This window comes from Geotrypetes seraphini, chromosome 10, assembly GCF_902459505.1.
Source record: "Geotrypetes seraphini chromosome 10, aGeoSer1.1, whole genome shotgun sequence".
NCBI lineage: Eukaryota > Metazoa > Chordata > Amphibia > Gymnophiona > Dermophiidae > Geotrypetes > Geotrypetes seraphini.
Genome location: NC_047093.1, coordinates 132,390,206 through 132,415,964, shown reverse-complemented (window position 1 = coordinate 132,415,964; position 25,759 = coordinate 132,390,206). Strand labels below are relative to the sequence as shown.

The window sequence follows — 25,759 nt, the reverse complement described above, 5'->3', positions numbered from 1 at the left end:
GGTGGGCTCACAATCTATCTAACGTACCTGGGGCTACGGAGGACCGAGTGACTTGCCCAGGGTCACAAGGAGCAGCGCGGGGTTTGAACCCACAACCCCAGGGTGCTGAGGCTGTAGCGCCAACCACTGCGCCACACACTCCTCCAAAGAACTACGAGGCCATAGATGCAAGGGGACCGCATCAGTTCCTGGTTCATCCTCTGTGGGACCTGTTTCCTCTATAGTTCTGCTATTTCTTGAGATCCACCTTCACCAGGTGATGTCACCAAGGGGGAGGGCAGGGCTAAGAGCTCTGAGCATGCTCTGCTGGGGTTTTTTTGTGTCTAGTGTTCTGCAGGGCTAAAAAAAAAAAAAAGAAAAGCAGAAAAGACTAGAGTAAAGAGAGACATTTTTGTCTTTCCAGGATTGGAAATCCCTGTATGCAGAGGGGGAAGGGAGGGATTTTATCTAAGACTCAGAAATCAGCTCAGTCTCCTCTATTCATCTTCCCAGGAACAGGAAAGTCTACAGCCTGACTCTCTCTGTCTCTGCAGCTGCAGAATTCAGAAGGAAATGTCTGTCCATCAGGTAAGAATTTTTTTTTCTCTCTCCTCTTGTGCAATACTTCCAGCCTTGCTTTCTCTTTTCTCATCTGTCTGGAGTCCGGGTAAATGGTGGAGCCCCCGGATTCTCAAAGCACTGCTTTGAAAATGGATCCCCGTTTTAACATAGTAACATAGTAACATAGTAGATGACGGCAGATAAAGACCCGAATGGTCCATCCAGTCTGCCCAACCTGATTCAATTAAAATTTTTTTTTTTTTCTTCTTAGCTATTTCTGGGCGAGAATCCAAAGCTTTTCCCGGTACTGTGCTTGGGTTCCAACTGCCGAAATCTCTGTTAAGACTTACTCCAGCCCATCTACACCCTCCCAGCCATTGAAGCCCTCCCCTGCCCATCCTCCTCCAAACGGCCATACACAGACACAGACCGTACAAGTCTGCCCCGTAACTGGCCTAGTTCAATCTTTAATATTATTTTCTGATTCTAAATCTTCTGTGTTCATCCCACGCTTCTTTGAACTCAGTCACAGTTTTACTCTCCACCACCTCTCTCGGGAGCGCATTCCAGGCATCCACCACCCTCTCCGTAAAGTAGAATTTCCTAACATTGCCCCTGAATCTACCACCCCTCAACCTCAAATTATGTCCTCTGGTTTTACCATTTTCCTTTCTCTGGAAAAGATTTTGTTCTACGTTAATACCCTTTAAGTATTTGAACGTCTGAATCATATCTCCCCTGTCTCTCCTTTCCTCTAGTCTAGGGTATACATATTCAGGGCTTCCAGTCTCTCCTCATACGTCTTCTGGCGCAAGACAGATCGAAAGTATTAGTGGCAGACATTATAGCATCATACACCTTGCTTATCCAGTTGCAATTGAGCTCTGTGCTGTTGGAAGAGGGGAAATCTAATGGTTGAAGGGGTGGGGGGGAGGGGGGAAATGAAGTGAGAGAGGGCATGAGCTGGACAATGGCATTAGCCTCCCTGTAGGAGGAAAGAGATGCTTTAGACCAGTAGTCTTTGCTAATTTGTGAGCTGGGGAGGGCTTCAGTGGCTGGGAGGGTGTAGATGGGCTGGAGTAGGTTTTAACAGAGATTTCGGCAGTTGGAAGCCAAGCACAGTACCGGGTAGAGCTTTGGATTCTTGCCCAGAAATAGCTAAGAAAAAAATTAAAAATCAGGTTGGGCAGACTGGATGGACCATTCGGGTCTTTATCTGCCGTCATCTACTATGTTACTAAAGTACACGAATAAAAATCTTCACATAACATGATATAGCTGGCAAAATAATCAATACTGGCAAACATTTCATCAACAACCGACATGCCAAAATCTTTTGTCTGTCTTTACAGTTGTGCTCATAAGTTTACATATCTATTTCTCCCCATCCCCCTCCACAGAGCAAGCATCTCTCACCACTATATACCCCTCCGCTGATCAAACATTCCTCTTTCTCATATTTATCTCCCTTGATTGATTGATTTAATTCGTTTTCTAGTCCGTTGTTCCCAAAGAGCTCAGAACAAGTTACAGATTTAACACACATCATTTCTGTAAAGTTTATGATACAGGTTTTTATCCTAACTTGATACATACTTGGTTTTCGCTCATTTGTGAAAACTGAGCATGCACGAGGGAAGGGGGAGCCAATGTGGTGGTGGCCTATGGAAAGTGCTGCCGATTGCCAGGCTTCACAAATATATCTGAGCAGTGTACAATCAAGATATAAATCTGTAAAAATAAAATCATATAAAACCCATACAAAATTAGACTGGTACAAAAGGGAAATAAATCTATACCACAACAATTCAAACCAATTACAGCCATGTAATCTGTCATACACAAGAGAAAAAAAAGAATAAATGAATACATTACTACAACTAAACTAAACTAAACCTTAAGTTTATATAGGGATGGAGCTCAGCACGGTTTACAGGAACTTTAATATAAGGAAGGAAAAACATAATAAGAGTTAGTGATTATAAAGAGGGTAGCGAGATTAACATTTTCGAGAATAGCCAGGTTTCCAGATTCTTTCGGAATAATTGGAAGGAGCCCAGATTCCGCAGCAGGGCAGGAAGGTTATTCCAAAGCTCAGTGATTTTGATGAAAAGAGATTTCCCTAATTTTCCAGCATAGATGATGCCTTTTAGCAAGGGGAAAGATAATTTAAGTTTTTGGATGGATCTGGTAGTGTCAGGTCTCGTAGAATTCCAAGATAGTGGGATTAGAGGAGGAAGAATGCCATGCAAGATCTTGAATGTTAGGCAGGCACACTTAAAGTGAACCCTAGAAATTACTGGAAGCCAGTGAAGTTTTGACAGAAGTGGAGAAACATGATCAAATTTACTTTTTGCGAAGATTAACCTAGCCGCAGTATTCTGGATCTGCTGAAGTCTTTGGAGACTTTTCTTGGTTGGACTTAGATAGATGGAGTTGCAGTAGTCCAGCCTGGAAAGAATGATTGATTGTACAAGGACAGCAAAATATTGTTGGTGGAAGCAGGATCTCACTTTTCTCAACATGTGGAGACTAAAAAAACATTTTTTACCAGAGTGTTGAGATGGTCGTTAAATGAAAGTGTAGAGTCAATAATGACGCCCAAAACTTTGCTTGAGAATTTAATCTGCAGTGTGGGACCAGAAGGTAATGAAATGAGTGTGGGTAGCTGATCTAATTTTGGGCCAAGCACTGAATGGCATACTGCCAAAGCTTGTTATAAATTTGGCTTAGCCCTGCCCCCTCCAAAACTGAAGGTCTTGCTTCTTAAAGTATTCTGTCTGCTGTTCCAGACATCGGTCATATTCAAGGATGTTGCTGCCTATTTCTTAGAAGCAGAGTGGGACATTCTGGGAGAATGGCAGAAGGAACTTTACAAGAAGGTCATCAAGGAGATTCATGACATCCTGCTGTCACGAGGTAAATGCTTTCTCTATCATCTGCCGCATGTGCATATTATGGAATTGGCGGTATAAGTATCACAAGGACCAGGTTCCAAGGCCATCTAAATTTTATAATCTGGCTTCTCATGTCATCCCATATCCTACAGGAGCCAGTGAAATACTTTGGTGCTCTCTGCATCTATCTGAAATGCATGGACAGATTTCAACCAAACTTGGTATACATATGATTTACTTATCTGGGAAAAAATACTGTGCGGGTCAGAAGGGGGTGGCATTTAAAAATTATCAAAAACGACAGATATTAGTGTCTACCCCATAGTTTTAGGGCTCGCTGAGATGAATACTGACACTCCCGATGCCTTTTAAGTCCAACTTCAGCCCCATAGAGAGGGACATTCCTGTGGGACATGTGGGGGGGAGGGGGGGAACATTTTGGGATACATAAATATCTGGGCAACGCCAGGTAATCAGCTAGTTGTAAGATAAAATGTAGACCTAAAGCTGGAGGATTCGTAGAAAACCGGCTGGAGTTGGTCTTCCTTTCTAGATGTGAAGAAACAGAAAGGCAGATGGTCCACTAGGGAATCCAACGTGTCTTCCTTTCTATACAACAAAAATTTGACACCGAAGACCAGAGGGGGGATTTACCTGTCAGATATCATATCCTTACACAGAAATTATACCGTAGTTCTCAGCAAGAAATGTCAATTGCATCCTAGTCAACTTTACTGTACAATGTGTAACCCCTTCAGTTGGAATTTCTACATATACAATTTCAATGTAATTCAGCTACATCTACTCCGGATTCCATACGTGTGGTGATTTATCCTTTCCCGCAAACTGAACTTGCAGAGTGAGACTACTAACAGCTTTGAGCATCTCCCCTATAGAAGTGGAGCCCCAGTCCACACCTCAGTTTTTTCCTCTGCAGGCGGGTTTTGATCCGCTGTACTTATCCTTTTTGCTTTTTTGTGTTTAAAGTTCAAAGTTCATTTATCTGAGGATTTGGTGCTCTGAGACCCCATTCTTGGGGATTCTGTGCCTGGGAAAGGACGCAGATCCGCTCTGCCAGTCTGCAGCTCGGGTGACCCTGCAGAGCCAGCCTGCTGTGATATCTTCTGGGCTCGGGGTCTGTTCCCCTGGGATCCAGCTCACCTTCTGAGTTTCTCAAGGTATCATGGCACCGGCTGCATATTTACCCACCACCAACATGCTTAGAGGTCCCTGGGGTTGGGGGTGGAAGTTGATCCATCCAGCTTGCAGTTCGAAGATTCCTTGGTCTTGGAGAGTCGCAGGAAGTATCTGAGGCAGAAAAGTCCTTTCCACCATTCAGCTGCATTGAAAAAGCTGCAGGCAGGCACCAGCATAACACTGAGTACAGTATCTTCATTCCTATGGGAAAATCGGGGTGTTTATGTTTATTAAAAAGTTTATATGCTGCATAATAGCCAAAAAAGGATCCAAGTGATTTACAATATGTATTTCACATCAATTAAGAAAAGAACTCCATTCAGGAATAGAAAAGGTCTGAAAATCCCAATTTTGAGGGTTTCTTGGGTTAGGGTTTAGGATCCCTACCTCCAAAACCCCTTTTTCTGTGTTTTTGAACTTTTCAAAAAGTCTCCACGGGCTGGTTTTGGTGCAATTTTCCTGGCAGTGGCCATCTTGGATTTCAATCAATCTTTTTTTCAAAAGCCTCTATCTGCCTCAAAACCATCCAATTTTGCTCCAGATCATCTGAGGATGGACTCTTCGGGGTGAGGATGTGAATTCATGTCAAAATTGTGCCAAGTTACTAGCAGAAGAACGTCTGTGCACCGCGTGCCATAGCGCTCATGAGGGAGGGGCAGGAGCCTTGGGCTTAGCCTCATCCACATCCTCCAGGGATGGTGAACCTCTATGGGTGCGTGATATGGGTAGAAAATATGGTTGTGTTTCAGTTGTTATGATGTTTTCTTCTAACTCTTGATTTCTAAATTGCAGAGCAGACCAGATTTGCTTATTGTTGTGGGGAGCTTCACCCTTCCCCTCCTCTTATGTTCCAGTGGGGCTCGATTGCTTTGGGACTAAACTGAGGTGTGGACTGGGGCTCTACCTCTATAGGGGAGTAGCTCAAAGCTGTAAGTATTCTCACTCTGCAAGCTGGAAAGGGACAAATCAACACACATATGGAATCTGTAGTAGATTAACTGAAAGAAGATTATCCAGGTAGGAATCTAATCTTTCATTTTTCTACTTAATTAACAGGTTATTCCATTGTTAATCCTGATGTTATGTTCAAGATTAAAAAGGAAGATGAGAAATATTTTCCTTGGCAATTTGAATGGGAGGGAAAAGAAAACTCAAATAAGCCCACCAAGAGTAAGTAACGTTTTTGGATTTAAAAGGCTTTGCATTTAGATCAAAAGGAGATTTAAAATTTGATTTATTAAATCCTTGAGGAAACCTTCTTGCTGTGTTTTCTCATCATAGGCCTTCCAATTGTAACATCTGTGTTCTCACTGAGTGTTAAAGAAGAGAAAGATTTCCCCTTCATGGATACTTCTGAATCAGAGCTGTCTGAAAAGACCCATCCATTTGAAACAGGCAAGTATAAAATTCCTCTTGAACCTTGTTACTAATTCAGCTGGCACTATTTAGTGGAAGAGGAGCCTCATGATTAGTGCAGTGGACTGAGAACCAGGGGAACTGATTTCAATTCTCATTGCAACTCCTTGTGACTCTTGGCAAGTCACTCAACTTTCCATTGCCCAGGTATAAAATAAGTACTCAGTTCCGAATTCTACAAACGGAGCTGTAATTGGTGGCCACCTAAAAAAAAAAAAAATGCCACTGAAGGCATGTCAATCAAGCAATGGCACCATTTGTAGAATCGCGGCTGTAGTCAAAGGTAGGCACTGGAAATGTAAGCCATGGTTTTAAAGGCCTACGTTTCCGGTGTTTACCATTGACGAGAATCACATCTTCAGAGGCGCCTAATGACGCCTATGGTCATTTCTGTAGTCACGATTTCGGTGGTCTTCTTGTAGGTGCCTATGGATACCTACATTTTTTTAAAAATTCAGCATATCACAAATAATTGGAAAAATTACAGTAGACTCAATTACAATTTCATTATGTCACGTATATAAAATGTAAAGAGCAATAGCTATACAACAAGGAAGCTATAAGAAATTTAATAAAATTTGGGAGCCATTAACTTCTTATTGTAATGAGTAAACACCATTTTCTATTGTAATATACACTGTCTAATGATTGGGGGGGAGGGGGAAGTATATTTTACATTTTTCTTATTGGGGAAATAATAGAGGAATGATGGGAGGGGAGGGTGGTAATTTTATGTATTGTAAGATAAATCAGAAAGATTGTCAAACGAGAAGTGTGTGGCGCAGTGGTTGGATCTACAGCCTCAGCACCCTGGCGTTGTGGGTTCAAACCCCACGCTGCTCCTTGTGGTCCTGGGCAAGTCACTTAATCCTCCAGAGCCCCAGGTACGTTAGATAGATTGTGAGCCCACCAGGACAGATAGGGAAAATGCTTGAGTACCTGATTGTAAAACCGCTTAGATAACCTTGATAGGCGGTATATAAAATCCTAATAAAACTTGAAACTTAATATTGTTTTATTGTTTGTGCACTTACATAGAAACATAGAAACATAGAAATAGACGGCAGATAAGGGCCCACGGCCCATCTAGTCTGCCCACCTTAATGTCCCTCCCCTACCTTTGCCCTGTGAAGAGATCCCATGTGCCGATCCCATTTGGCCTTAAAATCAGGCACGCTGCTGGCCTCAATCACCTGTAGTGGAAGACTATTCCAGCGATCAACCACTCTTTCGGTGAAAAAGAATTTCCTGGTGTCACCTCGTAGTTTCCCGCCCCTGATTTTCAACGGATGCCCTCTTGTTGTCGTGGGACCCTTGAAAAAGAAGATATCTTCCTCCGCCTCGATGCGGCCCGTAAGATACTTGAACGTCTCGATCATGTCCCCCCTCTCTCTGCGCTCCTCGAGCGAGTATAGCTGTAATTTGTCAAGCCGTTTTTCGTATGGTAGATCCTTGAGTCCCGAGACCATCCGGGGGGCCATTCTCTGCACCGACTCCAGTCTCAGCACATCCTTGCGATAATGCGGCCTCCAGAATTGCACACAGTATTCCAGGTGGGGCCTCACCATGGATCTATACAATGGCATAATGACTTCCGCCTTACGACTGACGAAACCCCTTCGTATGCAGCCCATGATTTGTCTTGCCTTGGACACTTGATGTAAGATTGAAAATGAATAAAGAATTTGAAAAAATAAAAAAATTCATTTTTAATTGATTTTAAACAATGTCAATGATCGCTCCAATTAAAATCCGGGCCTTATTGCCTATTAAATTTGCTATAATGCTTAACTTTGCGCAAGAATGCAGCAGTTTACAATATACAAAAATTTGTAACAGGAAAAGAACAACTGGATTTTTTTGGGACTTTTAAAAAAATCATTTTAAGACCGCTCACTCATCAATATAAAACCTAGTAAAAATAAAAGCGTGCACCTCAAAATTCAGCTGGCAACGGTGAACGTTCGGAGTTATTCCTAGATACTCGAGGCTGGGTGTTGACTTTGAATATTGTTTTTAAGATATGAAATGAATAAAGATTTAAAAAAAAGAATATTCGGTTATTTTTGAGCCATATAACCTCTTAAGTTGATACATTGGCACTTAATTTTTCATGGATTACCACGTAAAAACAGGACAGATATTTATGTGGTGCCACTTATGCATTAAACCTGGCACTTAATTTATTGGAACAATCTGATAGAGAGGTGGCTAGTCCAGCCACTCTCTTACGGACTGTGGCTTTGGCTCCAGACAGAGATTGGATCCTTAAACTTGTCTTTAAAAATAGATCTAGAGATTTCCTTGGCTTCCATATCCAAATTTTTCCTGATGTTTCGAGAGAAGCACAAAAGAGAAGGAGGGAATTCTTATTATTAAAACCAGGTGTGAACCAGATAGGGGGTTTATTTTTTCTTAGATATCCCTGTAAGTGTGTAATCAGATATAGTACCTTTAAATATATTTTCTTTGAACCAGCTCATTTGATGGCTTCCCTCTCTATGAAGCGCCTTGAAAAAGGAGAAACATCTGTGTCTCAATAATTAATTTAAGCTCTCTTTCAGCCACAGATAATGTGATTTGGTTTAATTGTTATTGTATTGTATTCACTCCCAATTCTTTAATCTTGGATCCAATTTTGAGGACTAGTGTGGGATTAAGTTGAAGATCTTATTACCTTTTATGCAGTTTTGGTTTATTTTCAAGTTTGGAAATAATTAATGTTATGTTTTCTTGATCGCACTTTTCTGTACAAGATTATACGCTTGTTAAATAATTTGAAAAATTTATAAATAAATAAATAATATAAAAAAAACCCAAAACCTGGCACTTAAGAGGCCAAGTGTTGACTCTGCCCCTGGAATGCCCCCAACCTGTACCCTGAATAGGGGGCTCCTTCTCTTATTGTTGGGGGAAAGGGCATTTTGTGCCATTGTTTCTGCTCCCCTCCAATTTCTAAGCATTCCTTCTGCCCGATATTCAGCTGCAGCAGTAAGAGGCATCCGAGTCACTCACAGCCATGGATTGAACTGACTCCAAACCAGTGCCCATTTAAATTTGGTTCATTTAGGGCCTCTTTTATGAAGCTGTTTAAGCGTGGGCCACTGCGGTAACAGCCTCAAAGCTATAGGGATTTAAAGAGCTTCAGGGCCGTTGCCTTACGGCTTTGTAAAAGGGGGAGGGGAGGTTAGTTAGGACAACTTTTCTGCTGTTCTAACTTTGTGTGATACATAGCTGACTGAAAATTGGTATTAACAAGCTAAGTCGTTGCTCTGCCCACACTCTGTCTCCGGCCCATCCCTAATCTAACTGGTTATGAAATGGCTGGTTAACGATAACCAATTAGCACCACTGAATATTGATCTTAGCAATTAGATCAGTGGTTCCCAAACCTGTCCTGGGGGACCCCCAGCCAGTCAGGTTTTCCAGATATCCCTAATGAATATGCATGAGAGAGATTTGCATACCTGTCACTTCCATTATATGCAAATTGTTGGGTAGACTGCAGAGGGTCGGAGTAAAGGGCCAATATTCTGACTAGCGGGGAGTCACGAGCGGTGTGCCACAGGGATCGGTGCTGGGGCCGTTACTCTTCAACATATTTATCAATGACCTGGAAAAGGAGGCAAAGTGCGAGGTTATAAAATTTGCAGACGATACCAAACTGTGCGGCAGAGTTAGGTCCAGGGAGGAGTGTGAGGACCTGCAAAGGGACCTGGACAAGCTGGAAGACTGGGCAAACAAATGGCAAATGCGCTTTAACGTGGAAAAATGCAAGGTCATGCATATAGGGAAAAAGAACCCGTTGTTCAACTACAAATTGGGGGGGGCATTGTTGGGAGACAGCAGACTTGAGAGAGACTTGGGTGTGCTGGTGGATGCATCACTGAAGCCATCTGCACAGTGCTCAGCAGCCTCAAAAAAGCCAACAGGATGCTGGGCATCATAAAGAGGGGCATAACAACCAGGACGCGGGAAGTCATCATGCCATTGTATCGAGCGATGGTGCGTCCACATCTGGAATACTGCGTTCAGTATTGGTCGCCGCACCTCAAGAAGGACATGGCGGTACTTGAGAGAGTCCAAAGGAGAGCAACGAAACTGGTAAAAGGGCTGGAACACTGCCCATACGCCGAGAGGTTGGATAGGCTGGGGCTCTTCTCTCTGGAAAAAAGGAGGCTCAGGGGAGATATGATAGAGACCTTCAAGATCATGAGGGGCATATAGAGGGTGGATAGGGACAGATTCTTCAGACTGAGGGGGACAACAGGTACGAGGGGGCATTCGGAGAAACTGAAGGGAGATAGGTTCAAAACAAATGCAATGAAGTTTTTCTTCACCCAAAGGGTCGTGAACACTTGGAATGAGCTACCGGAGGAAGTGATCAGGCAGAGTACGGTACATGGATTCAAACAGGGATTGGACGGATTCCTGAGGGATAAAGGGATCGTGGGATACTGAGAGAGGTGCTGGAATGTAACACAAGTATAGAAAGCTAACCAGGTAATAAGTATAGAAAGCCAACCAGGTCGTGCATGGGCAAGACTGGAGGGTGAGGACTTTGATGGGAAGATAGGACTTCAATGAGAAACCAAGGTGGCAAGGGAGCCCCTTCTGATGATTCAGACAGGTCGTGACCTGTTTGGGCCGCCACGGGAGCGGACTGCTGGGCAGGATGGACCTATGGTCTGACCCGGCGGAGGCACTGCTTATGTTCTTATGTTCATGCATATTCATTAGGGATATCTTGAAAACCTGACTGGCTGGGGATCCCCCAGGACAGGTTTGGGAACCACTGAATGTATGAAAAAAACCCAAAATAAAACTGATAGCAGAGGTTTTCATAGGTTTATGCAGTAGCAGAATCCACAACAGACATGTTGGCAGCTCTTGAGGAAAAGAGTTGACCACCTCAATATCAAAATGATCAGGATATTGATAGAATACATATCTGATGATGAACAGGACAGCAGCACCCCTCTGTGCTAGTGGCAGTGCATATGAAAAGAGCATAATCTAAATACTTACAGGCCCTGTGATAACTGTTTTTAAAATCATATTTTACTGTCTTTGTCCTCCTAATAGGCTCCCACAATGTCAAGCCTGACATTTTATTTCGATTTGGGACTGAGCCTCAGGGATCTGAGGAAAGAGGAAATCTGACCACCACAGGCCCATGTGAGGAAGTGCATCAAACAGGTGATGTAGCAGCTGATCCGAACATGTCCTACAAGAAAGACACAATCTGCTTCTAACCTTTGTTGTGCTGATAATGCGTTTGTTCTGTTTCTCTTATTTCTACTTTTTGCCTTACATTATCCGATTTGCTTTTGTAGAATCCTTCTCTTACCCTCTCTTACCATTTTCCCATATCTGTCTGGCCCTTCCCTTCATTTTCATTCAACAATTACTGTCTCACAAAAACTGTCTCATTACTTCTCACCTCTGTGATGCTCCAAAATGTTAAACCTTCCTACCACCTATCCAGCAGCTTGTGGATTTTGTTCTCTGGTGCTGTCTGTTAGAAAGAACTAACTATTAAAACCCAGTCAATTGCCTCGCATAACAACCCTCTATATTTACTTGAAGAGGGTTGAAGCAAATGGGAGATATAAACAATAAAATATGTAGCAATATGGACTACTTCATTTAAATAGTGTTGTATCCCTCAGTGTGATTGTTAAGCTATAAAGACGACTGCACAAGGCTGAAGTCCAGGCTTGAATCAATCGGTAGGCTAGTTTCCACGCCACGCCCACACCATCGTAGGTATATACGTATGTGTAGTGAAGAGCTCTCAAGTGAATAATTTAAATATAATATATCTCCAATAAGCTCCAACCTAATTGCTCAAAAACGGAATCAAAAGTTAAATCAAAAAGTAGTACTTAGCTCAAAATGTGCCCCCCCCATAATTCATCCTAGAGTTTTTTCAATGTTTGATCCTTGTTGAAGAGACGCTCAGCTAAGTCCCAACTGTGGAAAAATTTCTTCAGGCTCTACTAAGCCTAGTTTCAGGTAAGTATCCCTTCCTTAGGAGCCTTCCATCTGTCGCCAAAAACCACCTTGGGCGTGGCTTGGAAAATAATAGCCTGCCGATTGATTCAAGCCTGGACTTCAGCCTTGTGCAGTCGTCTTTATAGCTTAACAATCATATGAGGGATACACAACACTATTTAAATTAAGTAGTCTATATTGCTACATATTTTATTGTTTATATCTTCCATTTGCTTCGATCTTCTTCAAGTACATATAGAGAGGCCTGCTGGAAAGAGGCAGGTAGGATGATCTTATTTAAGAGGCTGGAAAAAGATAGCCCCCACTGGGATCAACTGGAAGAAAGATGGTAAAACTATTTTATTTTATTTATTTTTTAGTATTTATATACCCCTTATTGTCTAAGTGGTTTTTACATTCAGGTATTTGAGCATTTTTCCCTATATGTCCCAGTGGGTAAAGTGTAGTTACTTACCTGTAATGTAGGTTCTCCGTGGACAGCAGGATAGTCTGCCACATATGGGTGTTGTCCCAACAGTTCCCAATTTGCGGATAAGCTCTCCAATAGTTCAGAGAGATTTTTTTTTTTTTTCTCTCTGAGCACGTGCAGTGCCCGGGCCCCACTGGGCATGCCCGAGCCCTACCCATTTCCCCCTGCTTCCCCCTAATCCCCAGTCTTTAGTTTCCACCCGTTCCCATCGGTCGGATTTTCTACAGCTCTCCATTACAACTTTTCTACTCATCAACTTCAAGATGCCTGAATCATCTAAAGAAACGACTGGGATGCAGGAGGAGGATGAAAACACTGGATCCTCATGAATTGTGCGCCCACTGATTGGATCCGGCGCTCAAGGTTTCCGTGTTGCTTGCATTGTGCGCACATGTCACCACGTGCACGCAAGCTAAGAAAGAGGGCACAGAGAGACTTCATGAAGAGAAGTGAGACCCGAGAATCTTCCTCCAGCAGCCATCCTCATCGGAATGCAGCAGCGGGGGATCCACAAGCTACAGCGGCAAGGAGCCTCCAGGATGCCCTGGCTCAGCTAATCCCCCCCCCCCGCCTGCACTCGGCCCGGTAGAGAAATATCTCCTGGAGTCCCTGCATGTTGCCTCTTACAGCCAGAAAAAAACCCAAAAATCTCTCTGAGCTATTGGAGAGCTTATCCGCAAATTAGGAGCTGTTGGGACAACACCCATATGTGGCTGACTCATCCTGCTTGTCCTAGGAGAATGGGCGATTAAGTAACTTGCCCAAGATTACAAGGAGTAGTGTGGGATTTGAACCTACAACCGCAGGGTGCTGAGGCTGTAATTCTAACCACAGCACACACACACTCCAAGGCTATAAGAAGGACCACACTGATTGCAGTAGAAGGTGGGAGTGAGGCTTTTTTTTGGGGTTGTCTTTTATTCCTTGGGTGTTTTGGAATTCTTGCCTATTAGTGAACTAGATAGAGTTAATGTTTTCTAAATCTATTTTACCTTTGTTTAATTTATTGTAATGGCTCTTTTTATCTTTATTCAAAGCATTCTTTGATGTATTGTACAAAAATGCAAATTTAAAAAAGGAAGATTGGATAATGTCCCCACTGACAATAGTGGGAGGGAAGGGAGAAAGGAAGACCCATATTGATAGCACCAGGGTGAAGAGAGGTGGGATCCCACACGGTAGAACACGCTAGAATCACATTTTTACGACTACGGCCTACCTCTGGCATCAGGGACACACAGCCAATGAATGAATGCATGTGTCGCGCGCAGACTTTGTGGGTATATAAAGTGGGATGCCAGTAAGTTGCCAGTAAAGCAACCGTGGCTGTCATGGCATCCGGTTTTCAACTGTGGACAACTCACAAGTAGCCGGAAAGATACCAAGGAGTAAAACAGATTTTTCGCGGCTCGTCCTTCTGTAGGAATAAACAGCGCAGCATGCCCCCAAGCCCATCTTAATAGTTGATTATAGCTGGGTGTCGAGGTCCTCAGGGTGTGTTTCTTTCTCTTTCCCTCTCTTAGAGGGCTTTTGACCTGCTATTCCCAGGTATTTGTTGGCTCTTCTGTTGTAGTCCTGTTTAAAGTTTTCTTACTGGGATTTTTAGGGAGATTGAGTTCAGTTTTCTTGGGTAAGCATTCTTCCCAGAGCTCCGAGAGCGAATTCGCTAGATTAGAGCTTTTCGATGTACGTCTTTAGCTTTCATTTTCTCTGAGTCTTACTTCCTGCAACGCAGATTCGAGCTGTGGTCTGTATTTCTGAGGTACCTCGTTTTCTCCTGGCAATGCCAGTTTGTTCGCGATCATCCTGTGGTGTGACCAATTGGCAAGGCATGGCAGCCAGCATTTTGTAGGATGAGGACCGGCATTCTTTGTGACCGGCACTGTTTGGGCGGCCTTGTCTTCAACATTTGTGCAACGTGGTACTTACTCTCTCCTGCACTATGCATTGTCGGTATCCTGTCTATTCTCAGTGGCGGCAGTCTTCGCTTTCATGTTGTACTATGCCAGCTCCAACAGTTATTATAGGGGTTTGTCAGCCTTCTCTTTTCCTGTACCATATTAGATTCCAATCTCTGGCTTGGTGTGGAGCCATTTCTGCTTGGGCAGGCACAATAGCAGCAGCTTAGGAAGAAGAGCAAAGCCCTCCCAAGAAAGGCATTTATAGTTCCCTCACCCCTGTTGCTCAGTATAGGACCATTTCTTCTTTTTTTTTTTAAAGGAGACATCTTTTTTACTGCATTAATCTTGCTCCTCCCCACCTCAAAATGAGCATTTGATACACAGTATATACCGCTATTTTATGTACAATGTTGATATTTTAGTAAATGAATGCAGTAATATTTTACAAATAACTGGGGGTTTTCCACAAGAGAAAGAAAAAAAAAAAAATACCCATCCATCAAATCAATAAATAACGCAGCTAAATCCACTTACAAAAAAAGTTGAACTCTGGTCAATTTTCTTACAGCTTCCGATACAATATACTGTCCATTTACTAACACATTTGGATTTTTTTGCCTCATTGTTTCATCTTCTGCATTAGGAAAGAGCAGGTGTTTTCGTTCCTTACTCAACATCATCCTCTGTTGAGCTCTGTGAATTTACAGTTCTCTGGCTAATAGTTGGTAACTTAGTCAGAAGCATCTGGAACGCTGGTGGTGGAAGCTTTTGAGGCAACAACTGTTGTGGCTGCCCACACACAGCCATATAGAACATAGAAACATAGAGTATGACGGCAGAAAAGGGCCGTCGGCCCAACAAGTCTGCCCACTCGAATAACCCATCCCCCTAAGCACTTCCTCGAAGTGAACCCACATGTTTATCCCATTTATTCTTAAAATCGAGCACGTTGTTGGCCTCTACTATCTGAAGTGGAAGATCATTCCATCGATCAACCACCCTTTCGGTGAAGAAATACTTCCTAGTGTCACCATGAAATCTCCCACCCCTGATTTTTAGCGGATGCCCTCTTGGTCGCCGTAGGTCCTGTGAGGAAAAAGATGTCTTCTTCCACCTCAATATGGCCAGTGACATATTTGAACGTCTTTATCATGTCTCCCCTCTTTCTGTATTCCTCGAGAGTGTATAGCTGCAACTTACCTAGGCGTTCTTCATATGGGAGATCCTTGAGTCCTGAGACCAACCTAGTGGCCATTCACTGAACCAACTCCATTCTCAGCACATCCTTTTGATAGTGTGGCCTCCAAAATTGAACACAATATTCCAGATGGGGTCTCACCATGGACCTGTACAGCGGCATTACAACTTCGGGCTTTCGGCTGACTAAACTTCTCCGGATGCAACCTAGCATTTGTCTAGCCTTGGATGAAGCTTTCTCCACTTGATTGGCCATCTTCATATCTTCACTAATGATTACTCCCAGGTCAGAATGTAGGTTCTGCATAGGTTTCCACTACCAAGGTGCATAACTTTACACTTCTTGGCATTAAAACTCAGTTGCCAAATAGTAGACCATTACTCCAGTAAAAGTAGGTCCTGTGTCATAGTGTCGGGCATGGTACCTCCGCCCACTACATTGCATAATTTAGCATCATCGGCAAATAATGCAATTTTACCCTGAAGTCCCTGAAGCAGATCCCGTACGAAAATATTAAATAGGATTGGACCCAGGACCGATCCCTGCGGTACTCCACTAAACACCTCCGATGTTTCGGAGGGAGTACCGTTTACCACTACCCTTTGAAGTCTGCCACTGAGCCGGTCTTTAACCCATGCAGTTAATGTTTCTCCTAGTCCCAGTGAGCTCATCCAATGGCATTGCTCAAATGGTCAACACCCTTCTCATAAACACCTTGTGCTAAAAATTCTTCTCCAAGCTGTAGCTCTTCAAGGAAAAACTTCTGAACAGCCTCCGCATCCTTGAGGTCAGGTAACTTAGACAGCCCTGCTTTTTCTTTGGTCAAGCTTTTGTTTTTGCCTTTTCTCTCGCAACCGCAGCTTAAAGTCAGGGTGGCTGCGCCGTTTCTTGTCGACATTTAAGTATACCACTGGTCGTATCGAGGTGGAAGATGATATTTTCTTTCTCAAGGGTCCCTCGGCCACAAGAGGGCATATGCTTAAACTCAGGGGCGGGAAGTTTCATGGCGACACCAGGAAGTATTTCTTCACAGAAAGAGTGGTTGACCATTGGAACGAGCTCCCAGTGCAGGTGATCGCGGCCAGCAGCGTGCAAGATTTCAAGAAAAAGTGGGATGCCCACCTCAGATCTCTACGAGGGTAGTGTAAAGGGGAAGCCATCAGAGTGTGTCCCCTAGGAGGGTAGTTGGGGGGAGGGTTAATAGAGTGGGCAGACTTGATGGGCTATGGCCCTTTTCTGCCGTCATTTTCTATGTTTCTATGTTTCTAGATAACAATAACCGATGAAAAGCGCCCCGGCAAAGCCCAACAGCTGTCGCCAGCACTCGTCCGCCCCAGCATCCTCACGCGCTCACCTTCTTTTGCTTGCAATTTCCACTGCTTTTCTCTTGTACAGGGCCAGTGTCTTCATCAGCTACTTCTGATTGCATCTTCTTTAACGAAGATGAGACAGAGTCTGCCTCTACGGTGAAGTTCCAACTTCTCCGATTTTGAGGGTTTGCCAAGTCTGCAGTTTTGCACAGCAGTTCTGCCATTTTCTCAGTGCAATCTGTCTCTTTACCATGGGGTTATTGGAACTTTCCCTGCTGTTCCACTCGCAGTTTGTTTAGTTTTTTTTTGCTACTTGTGGCATGTTCCAGCATGACTATCTAGAGCAGTTTCCTATGTCCTTTTAGCAACAATTTCTTTAGTTGCTCTTAAGTTTGGCTGCTTGGAAATTTACTCTTCAGCTCCAAGGTTGACATCTGGCCTCTATCTGCTGAGTTTATTGGATACTGCAGATCAAGGGCCTGCTCATAGCACTCCTATGCAGCGTAGACCTATTTTGCATCGTACGTGCCATCCTATAATATGGCTTCATGTTTTTCCATCTTCTTGTGCAGAATGGACACATTCCTATCCCACGATTCTACGTCCTGCAATGGTGGTGTTACAGATGACTTACGCAGGTGTGTCTTGTAGGTGATGTCCGCAGATATGGTATTAGCGGCTGTAGATGTCTTCATGTACAGTGGCTTCGCAGCTGGACGTGGTACGGTCTTAATGTGGAGTCAACTATCTCAAGCCTCTCCTCCACAAATCCTGGCTAGGTTATAGTCTTAATCTGGTGCACTGGTCTCTCCAGTCAGCACCATTGGAACTGTTAGGCACTACGATGATCAAAGGTCTCGCTATAAAAACAGTATTTTCTGGTTGCTTAATCTTCAGTTCACAGGGTTTCAAAGTCGCAAGCCCATTCAGCTAGAGATCCATTTCTGGGTTTTCTGTGTGGCAGGGTTATTGGTAAGATCAATGCCTTCCTTTTTTACCAAGGGTGATTTTGACGTTTCATTCAGAGAAGAGGTTTCAACCCCTCGGGCTGCTTGAGTTTTGTAGGCTACTAATCAGTTATCTTTCAGCCACCATCGACTTTAGATGTACAGATCATATTTTTTTTAATCTGTTCTCTGAGCTTTATTGGGGGTGACTGCTTCCCCAGCCATGGTGGTGCGCTAAAGTATCTACGCCCAACACTACATATGCCCACTCCTGCTTTCAAATCTGAAATGTCTAACATTTTATTCTGCTGCCTTTTTAAGACTCTGTTTGCTGTATCTTCGCTGCCTGTAAAAAGACTCCATATGTTGTATCTCTCTGCCTTTGTGTAAGAACTCTATAGGCTCTTTGTCAAACCCTACACGCTGTATCCCGGACTTTTTTGTAAGATTCTATATGCTTTTGTAAGTTTCTATGTACTGTATACTGTATCCCGGATTTCAACACATTGTAACTTCGCTGATTGTCCAGCTCTCTTCGGTGTGAACCGCCTAGAAGTCTCACGACTATGGCAGTATAGAAGAATAAAGTTATTATTATTATTAATAATTTCGGAAAACTATTGTATCAATGATTGTTAGTGCAGGTAGGCAGCTTCCAGCAGTCTTTACTACTTCTTTCCCTAAAGCAGTGGTATCTGCTTGGGCAGAGTCCAAACCCTCTAGTTTCAGGCATTTCAGATTGGACATGGCAGTGTATTCAGATGCTACCTTTGGGCTGATGTCCTTTTCCCTTTCTATTTTAAAGCTGCTTTGCTACATCCCACTAGTCTCTGGATTCACCTGCTGCTGGCGTTAAGGATGGAAAAATTATACCTTACCTGCTAATTTTCTTTCCTTTAGCCACAGCAGATGAATCCAGAGCCTCACCCTTTGGGTAATATGTACTTGTTTGTTCTCGCTAGAGGTTTCGCAGTATTCCACACTGTCAGAGTTCATAGTTGGTTGTTGGTATAATTAGTTGTATGTTTAAGTCGACCACCAGAGGGCATCCGCTGAAAATCAGGGGAGGGAAGTTTCAAGGTGACTCCAGGAAGTACTTCTTCACCGAAAGAGTGGGGATCATTGGAACAGACTCCCACTCCAGGTGATAGAGGCCAACAGCGTGACGGATTTTAAGAGAAAATGGGATACTCATGTGGGATCTTTAAGGGAGTGAATTCAGGGGAGGGGATACTTGGAATGGGCAGACTTGGTGGGCTATAGCCCTTTTCTGCTGCTTTTTTTCTATGTTTCTATATTAGAGAGGAGTTTTTTTCTCCATGGGTATCCAGTTCCTTCTGCTTTAGCAAGAGAATACTAATTGGTCATGAGGCTTTTCATCCAATAAGACAGTTGATTCAGTGCTCTCTATCTCTGCTGGTAGATGATGGACATAACCCACTAGTCTCTGGATTCATCTGCTGTGGTTAAAGGAAAGAAAATTAGCAGGTAATTTTTCCTTTTCAGAGGTCACAAAATTCCCATCAAATCAGTTTTAAGTAAGTTTTTTGCTTTTCTTAGGTCATAAGCTTTCCTATGAAACCTGAAGTTAGTTTTCCATTTTTCATACAGGCAGCCAAAGTTATACTGCTGAGCCCACAGTAGGGATCCTGAAAATGGAAGAGGAACCTGTCAGTGACCAACTGGAGGGAGGAAAGGAGGTTACTGATACCAATAGTGGTGAGCCAACAATTCCTATGTAATAAAATCCTTGCTAGATGCTGTTGAGTATTTATGACTTTTCAAAGAGAGGTTTTGGTTAGTGAATGTAATCTTAGTAAAGGGAATTGCTGCAGAGACTGGAGGGGACCTGGCACCTGTCTACCAGCAAATGTACAACCCCACACTGTTCCTGAACTCTCAGGTTATGTATCCCTTCTCGCCAGATTTCTTGTAGAAAGCTTCATTTGCATACTTTTGCACCTCCTCCTTTATCTCTGAACTGCCCACTAGCTCCTTAGTTGTCTTCCCACAAGTGAGACGATAGGAGCTTGTCTTTTTTGCTTATGTTTATTTTATCTTTAAGTTCAGTATTTTTCTGCTGATTTGCGTGATTTCTTTTTTGTCCTGCAGAAGATCCTCCATGGGGACTGCTCTGGCTGTGGGAGATCGCAGACTCTGAGGCAAAGAGTCTGCTTCCAAGGTGTTGGCTGCTTTTGCAGTGCACGCCTTGGACAGCCTGCATTTACAGATCGGGAGCTCAGGAACCATTCCTTTGGGAGCATAGCTTGCCCCTGGTTCGTCCACTAGTGAGCTTGAGCGTAGATTGCATGGCTCCATGACGGTTTAATCAGGATCGGGATAGACTGTGTTCCTCCCCCTATTTGCGTGTGCAGAATCCAGTGGAGGTTGAGGCCTCTGGCCGGCATGTCAGGGTCCGAGAGACAGTCAGAAGATACAGCCGGTCCAGGTTCCAGGTTTCCTGAGGCAGAGGATCTCCCTATAAGCTGTTTCAGCTTCCATTCTGCAGCAACCAGCATACAGCATGGTACAGTGAGTAACAGGCTGACAGCTTGTGAGATCAATTGGAGGAGGGGGGGACATGTCTCCAATATGTGTTTTGGAAGGTTTGGGGGTTAGTACTAGGTCCCCCCCTCCTTTAAAATCCTAAAATTGCCATTTTTAAAAAAAAAATTTTCAGTTTTCTTTCCCGGGACATTTTTGGTACTAAAATTGCTGCCACAGCAAAGGTCACCAAGCGCACATCTCTCTTCAGTGTGCTGAAGGACGCCCAGGACCGCAGGATAATTTTTGAGCTCAAACAGCTTTTGAATTCCGTTGCCTCTGGTCTGAAAGCCCCTGGTTTGGTGTGGCAGCATCTGTTGTCGCCAGAACCTGTCACTCTAAGTTGCATCACTATCCTCACACTATTGTGGACAGGGATCTCTCATGTTTAATTGCTGAAGTGGATTACATGGCTGGTGCCCTGCATGCCCTTTACAGAATTGTGAACAAGCTGCTGGTTTACTCTCTCTCTGCTGTGGAGTAGGCAATGGTCAGGTCGATTTCCCACTCTGATATAGGCAGAAGAAATGGCCATACGAATCCACCTGGAAATTGAAGCCTTCGATACCAGCCCTTTATGGGCCGCTCCAACTGTGACAAACAAAATTTGTTCGTGACCTCCAAATATCTCAACAAAAGTCTGTGCACATCCAGGAATTTCAATACCTGTCATGTTTTATGGAACCCGAGGGTGTGTAGGCTAGCAAATGCACCTCTTGAATGATGTGGAAACTAGAGACCACTTTCAGGCAAAAGGGGACAGTGCGCAGAGTCACGATAGTTTGCTATCCTAAGAAAAGGACCTCCACAGGATAGAAGCTGAAGTTCAGACCCCATATGAGTGGAGGTAATAGCTACCATTTTGATGGTGAGATCCATTAAGGAAGCTTGATCCAGTGGTTCATAGGGTGTACCTGCAAGAGCCCTGAGGACTAGAATACGAATCCAAGATGAAACAACTGTCGCAATAGAAGGTGGAGCTGTAAAGCTTCCTTCAAAAATTTGGCTACATCCGGAGGAGCTGCAAAAGAGATCACATGCGGCTTAGGACCAAACAAGAAAGACCAGCTATCTGCAACCACAGGGAACCGACAATAAGACCCTTTTCTAGACCCTTCTGGAGAAAGGCGAGTACAACCAGGATCGATGCAGAGTTCAGCTCCTCATCTTTACGAGTACACCAGGATAGGAAATACCGCTAGGCTTTCTCGTGCACTGCAACTATTGACCTCCTTGTACTCTGCAAGATGGTAGTGACTACACCAGCTGAGTAGCCCCTGTACACTAGTGCTGCCATGCCAGGAGACCAAAGTGTTCTGGATCCTGTAAGGCTATAAGGGCCCTGCGTGAGAAGACTTGGGTGACAGGGAAATTTGAGAAGCTGACCTAGTTGTAGATGTATCAGGTCTGCATATCATGGGCAACTGGGCAATCTGGTATAATAGGACTCTTCCCCGGTGCACCTTGATTCTGTGCAACAGACGGCCTGTCATAGGCCACAGAGGAAAGGCATAGAGGAGGTCCATCTTTGGCCACAGGCCATGTTGCTTTCTTGTGGGTAGAATCCTCAGCGGTTTCCCCAAAAGGAATTTATAGGGCCGCCAAGTGGTTTTCTCTGCATACATTTACAAAATTCTACAGCTAGATGTGGCGGCCAATAGAGATTCCACATTTGGATCTTCGATCCTAGTAGCAGGCTCATCGGTTCCACCCTAGGTTGAGGGATTACTCTGTTACATCCCGAGAGTTCAGAAATAGAGTGGGGTTGCATAAGAAGGAAAGATTAGATTCTTACCTTGTTAATCTTATTTCTTGTAATCCCTCACTCTATTCCTGAAACCTGCCCTGGGAGTCTGCTGATTTGGCTACCGTCTGTCTCAGTAAGTACCAGTAAGTTTGACTTCTTGTTTCTTTATGCAGCCTTAGCAAGAATGCCTTCCCTGTCTATCACATTCGTCACTCCAGGGGATCTATAGGTTTCCCGCCCCCACACTGTTAGTGCAGGCTGGGTTCTTATGTTACATTGTTCTTCTGTTTGCCAAATGTTTGATTATTGTTCTAATGTTTGTATGTTATGAACAGAACAGACATGTTTCTCTAGGAGTTTCCCCATACTCCCTCCCTCTACAGTCTCTGTTACAGGGTCGACTGTTTGCTTTGTTACATACTGAGGAGCTTATGGACAATTCAGAGATAAAGAAGAAGGTGCAAAAGTATGCAAATGAAGCTTCCTACAAGAGATCTCGTGCAAAGGGATACATAACCCAAGAGCTCTGGAATAGAGTGAGAACTTACAAGAAAAGATTAACAAGGTAAGAACCTAATCTTTTCTGAAGACCTCTGGCGGGATATTTACCCCTGTATGTCTTACTCAATAGCTGTACAATGTATGTACATACTTTCATTTTTATCCAACAGATGAATTTGGGAATAAGAGAATGAGAGTATGTGATGGGCAGCAGAAGTTGGAATGGAAACACAAGGACTCCTTCAGAGACCACTTGGATCCTACAGCTGATAGCATGGGGGCTATTAGTAGTTTAAGACCACCTAGCATAAAAGAAAATACCCCAAAAGGAGAAGGCTCAAATGTATGTACTAAACAAGAGAGAAATTTCACCAACTGCCTAAATCTCAAACAAAATGAGGGAATCAGCAGACAGCAACTTTGTCAGAGCGCTACGTGTGAGGAAATGTTCGCCGGGCAGTCAAAGCTGACAAAGCAACTTTCAATTCATCAAAATGTTCCCAAAGAAAGAAAACCCTCAGAATATTCTGTCCATGATAAAATGTTCAGTCAGGTGAATGAATCGAGAAGACCGAGAAGACATGAATCAATCAGCATTAGCAAGAAACAAGGGCATCAAACAAACCTCACAAAAGGTGGTAAAGGCTTCACTGAAAAAATTAATCTCAGAATTCATGAAACAATCCATACTGAAAGCAAGCCATATGAATGTTTTGAATGTAATAAAAGCTTTAATCAAAAAGATCTACTTAGAAGTCATGAAAGAGTTCACACTGGAGAAAACCCATATACATGTAAATGTTCTAAATGCGGTAGAACTTTCAATGAAAAAGAGAAACTCATAATTCATGAAAGAATCCACACTAGAGAAAAACCACATAAGTGTTCTGAATGTGGTAAAAGATACACTCGAAAAGATATGCTCATAATTCATAAAAGAATCCACACTGGAGAGAAACCATACAAATGTTCAAAATGTGGTAAAAGCTTCAATAGTATTACTGGCCTCAGAAGCCACGAAATAATCCATACTGGAGAAAAACCCTATCAATGTTCTGAATGTGGTAAAAGTTTCAAGAGGAATGCTGGCCTCAGATACCATGAAAGAATCCATACTGGAGAAAAACCATATAAATGTTCTGAATGTGGTAAAAGCTTCACTCAAAAATGTCACCTCAGAATTCATGAAAGAATCCACACCGGAGAGAAACCATACATATGTTCTAAATGTGGTAACAGCTTCACTAGCAATACTATCCTCAGAAACCACGAAATAATCCATACTGGAGAAAAACCCTATAAATGTTCTGAATGTGGTAAAAGCTTCAAGAGGAATGATGCCCTCGGACACCATGAAAGAATCCATACTGGAGAAAAACCATATACATGTTCTGAATGTGGTAAAAGCTTCACTCAAAAATGTCACCTCAGAACTCATGAAAGAATCCACACTAGAGAGAAGCCATACGTATGTTCTAAATGTGGTAAAAGCTTCACTAGCAATACTATCCTCAGAAACCATGAAATAATCCATACTGGAGAAAGACCACATGAAAGTTGTGAATGTTCTAAAAGCTTCAATAGAAAACATGAGCTTAGAAACCATGAAATAATCCATACTGGAGAAAAACCCTATAAATGTTCTGAATGTGGTAAAAGCTTCAATTGGAAACATGAGCTCAGAAGACATGAAAGAAGCCACACTAGAGAAAAACCATACAAATGTTCTGAATGTGGTAAAAGTTTTAGTCAAAGACATGTACTCAAAACTCATGAAAGAATCTGTACTGAGGATAAGCCATATATAAACATGGCCTGATTTACTGTTAGTGATCTGTAACATGTCATTAAAATCATCCATAGTGGCTTCTGGTGACGTCACCTGACTGTATGGTGGGTTAGAGCGTGAGATCCGAGCCACTTGAGAATTATAACCTCCCTAGTTGGTGTTATTTTCACTCTCTGAGGCACAAGTTGCAGAAATTGGGCACCAGAAGAGTCACAGAGTAGTGGTATGCTACCGCAAAAGAAAATCGCAAACTATAAGCAGCTGCAGAGAGCATCAACGAGCAGCGCTTTGCACTACATGGGATTGGTTTCCAAGATGGCACCGAGAGAATCAGGCAAGAGCAATTCTGACCCAGACTCTGGTCAAGATGAGCCACGGGGCTCATCACCATCTAAAGGCTCTGCTGTGACAGACTTGCAACAGTGGTCCTTTGAAATTAAGCAGGAATTGGCTGGAGTAAAAGGGAAAATTAAAGAGGCAGTTTGAGAGATCTGCCATGATTTTGCTGAACTGGTGCAGAGGGTGGAGGGGGGACAGAGCAGCACCAAGGTGAACAGGAGGAGTAGGTGCAATTGTTACAGGTCCTGGCCGTGGACACGCAAAAAGAGCTGATGGAGTGTGTTACCAGAGTGAAGGACCTGGAGAATAGATCTCGCCGGAACAATACCTGGTTGAGGGGAGTCCCAGACACTGAGGAGTATCAGGATGCAGAAAAGGTAGTGAGCAGCCTGTATGCCCATATCATTGGCAGAGCAGACGATGGTAGTTCAGACACCTTGGTGTTGCCCAAGATTGATAGAGCTCACCGGACATTGAGTCTGCAGTTTGGGGAACTCCCCCGGGTCATTGTGGCTTCCCTCCATAATTTCAAAAAGAGGGAGCAGCTTTTGAAAGCGGCACGAGCGAAGGGCCCGATTACTTGGAATAATTGCAAGGTGGAGGTCTTCCAAGATCTTTCAGCCATTACTCTACAGCACCAGTGTGAGTTTCGTCCAGTCCTACAAGTCCTGAGCCAGCATTCCATCAAGTATAGATGGTTGTTCCCCTTTGGGCTTCTGTTCACACTCAAGGGCACTCATAAGAGGGTCTCGGAGGCCTGGAAATTGCTGAAAAAGGAGAGATTTGTGATACCCAAATTGGAGAAGAGGAAAGTGGCAGTGTCAAAAATGGAAAAGTATCGCTGACAAGAAATACCCTGGAGTCAGAAGTCTCAGAGTGCGAAACAAGGGAAGGAGCAGAGGGTCCAGGATGATGGAGAGCAGCGGGAGGACACTTGAAGGGACTT

General features: G+C 43.5%; 1 protein-coding gene across 2 annotated transcripts; it reads left to right on the top strand.

Annotated features, from left to right (window-relative positions):
• Positions 1-22: 22 nt before the first annotated feature.
• Positions 23-24,538, top strand: LOC117367644 (zinc finger protein 2 homolog). 2 transcript variants are annotated; one of them, XM_033960410.1, is made up of 8 exons: positions 23-256; positions 493-567; positions 3,333-3,459; positions 5,691-5,804; positions 5,916-6,029; positions 11,136-11,249; positions 19,505-19,612; positions 22,856-24,538. In XM_033960410.1, the coding sequence occupies exons 2-8, from the start codon at positions 553-555 to the stop codon at positions 24,502-24,504; spliced, it is 2,241 nt and encodes a 746-aa protein (XP_033816301.1). In that variant the 5' UTR covers positions 23-256; positions 493-552; the 3' UTR covers positions 24,505-24,538. The 2 variants fall into 2 exon arrangements, with proteins under 2 accessions (XP_033816301.1, XP_033816300.1); XM_033960409.1 differs by lacking the exon at positions 23-256 and having other exon boundaries at positions 380-567.
• Positions 24,539-25,759: the final 1,221 nt, after the last annotated feature.

What these genes read in the sequence shown, in the direction of transcription:
- LOC117367644 (XM_033960410.1), top strand. An exon ending in GACCCATCCATTTGAAACAG is followed by an intron (nt 6,030 to 11,135) that starts GCAAGTATAAAA and finishes TCCTCCTAATAG; the next exon opens with GCTCCCACAATGTCAAGCCT. An exon ending in TGAGGAAGTGCATCAAACAG is followed by an intron (nt 11,250 to 19,504) that starts GTGATGTAGCAG and finishes TTTTTCATACAG; the next exon opens with GCAGCCAAAGTTATACTGCT.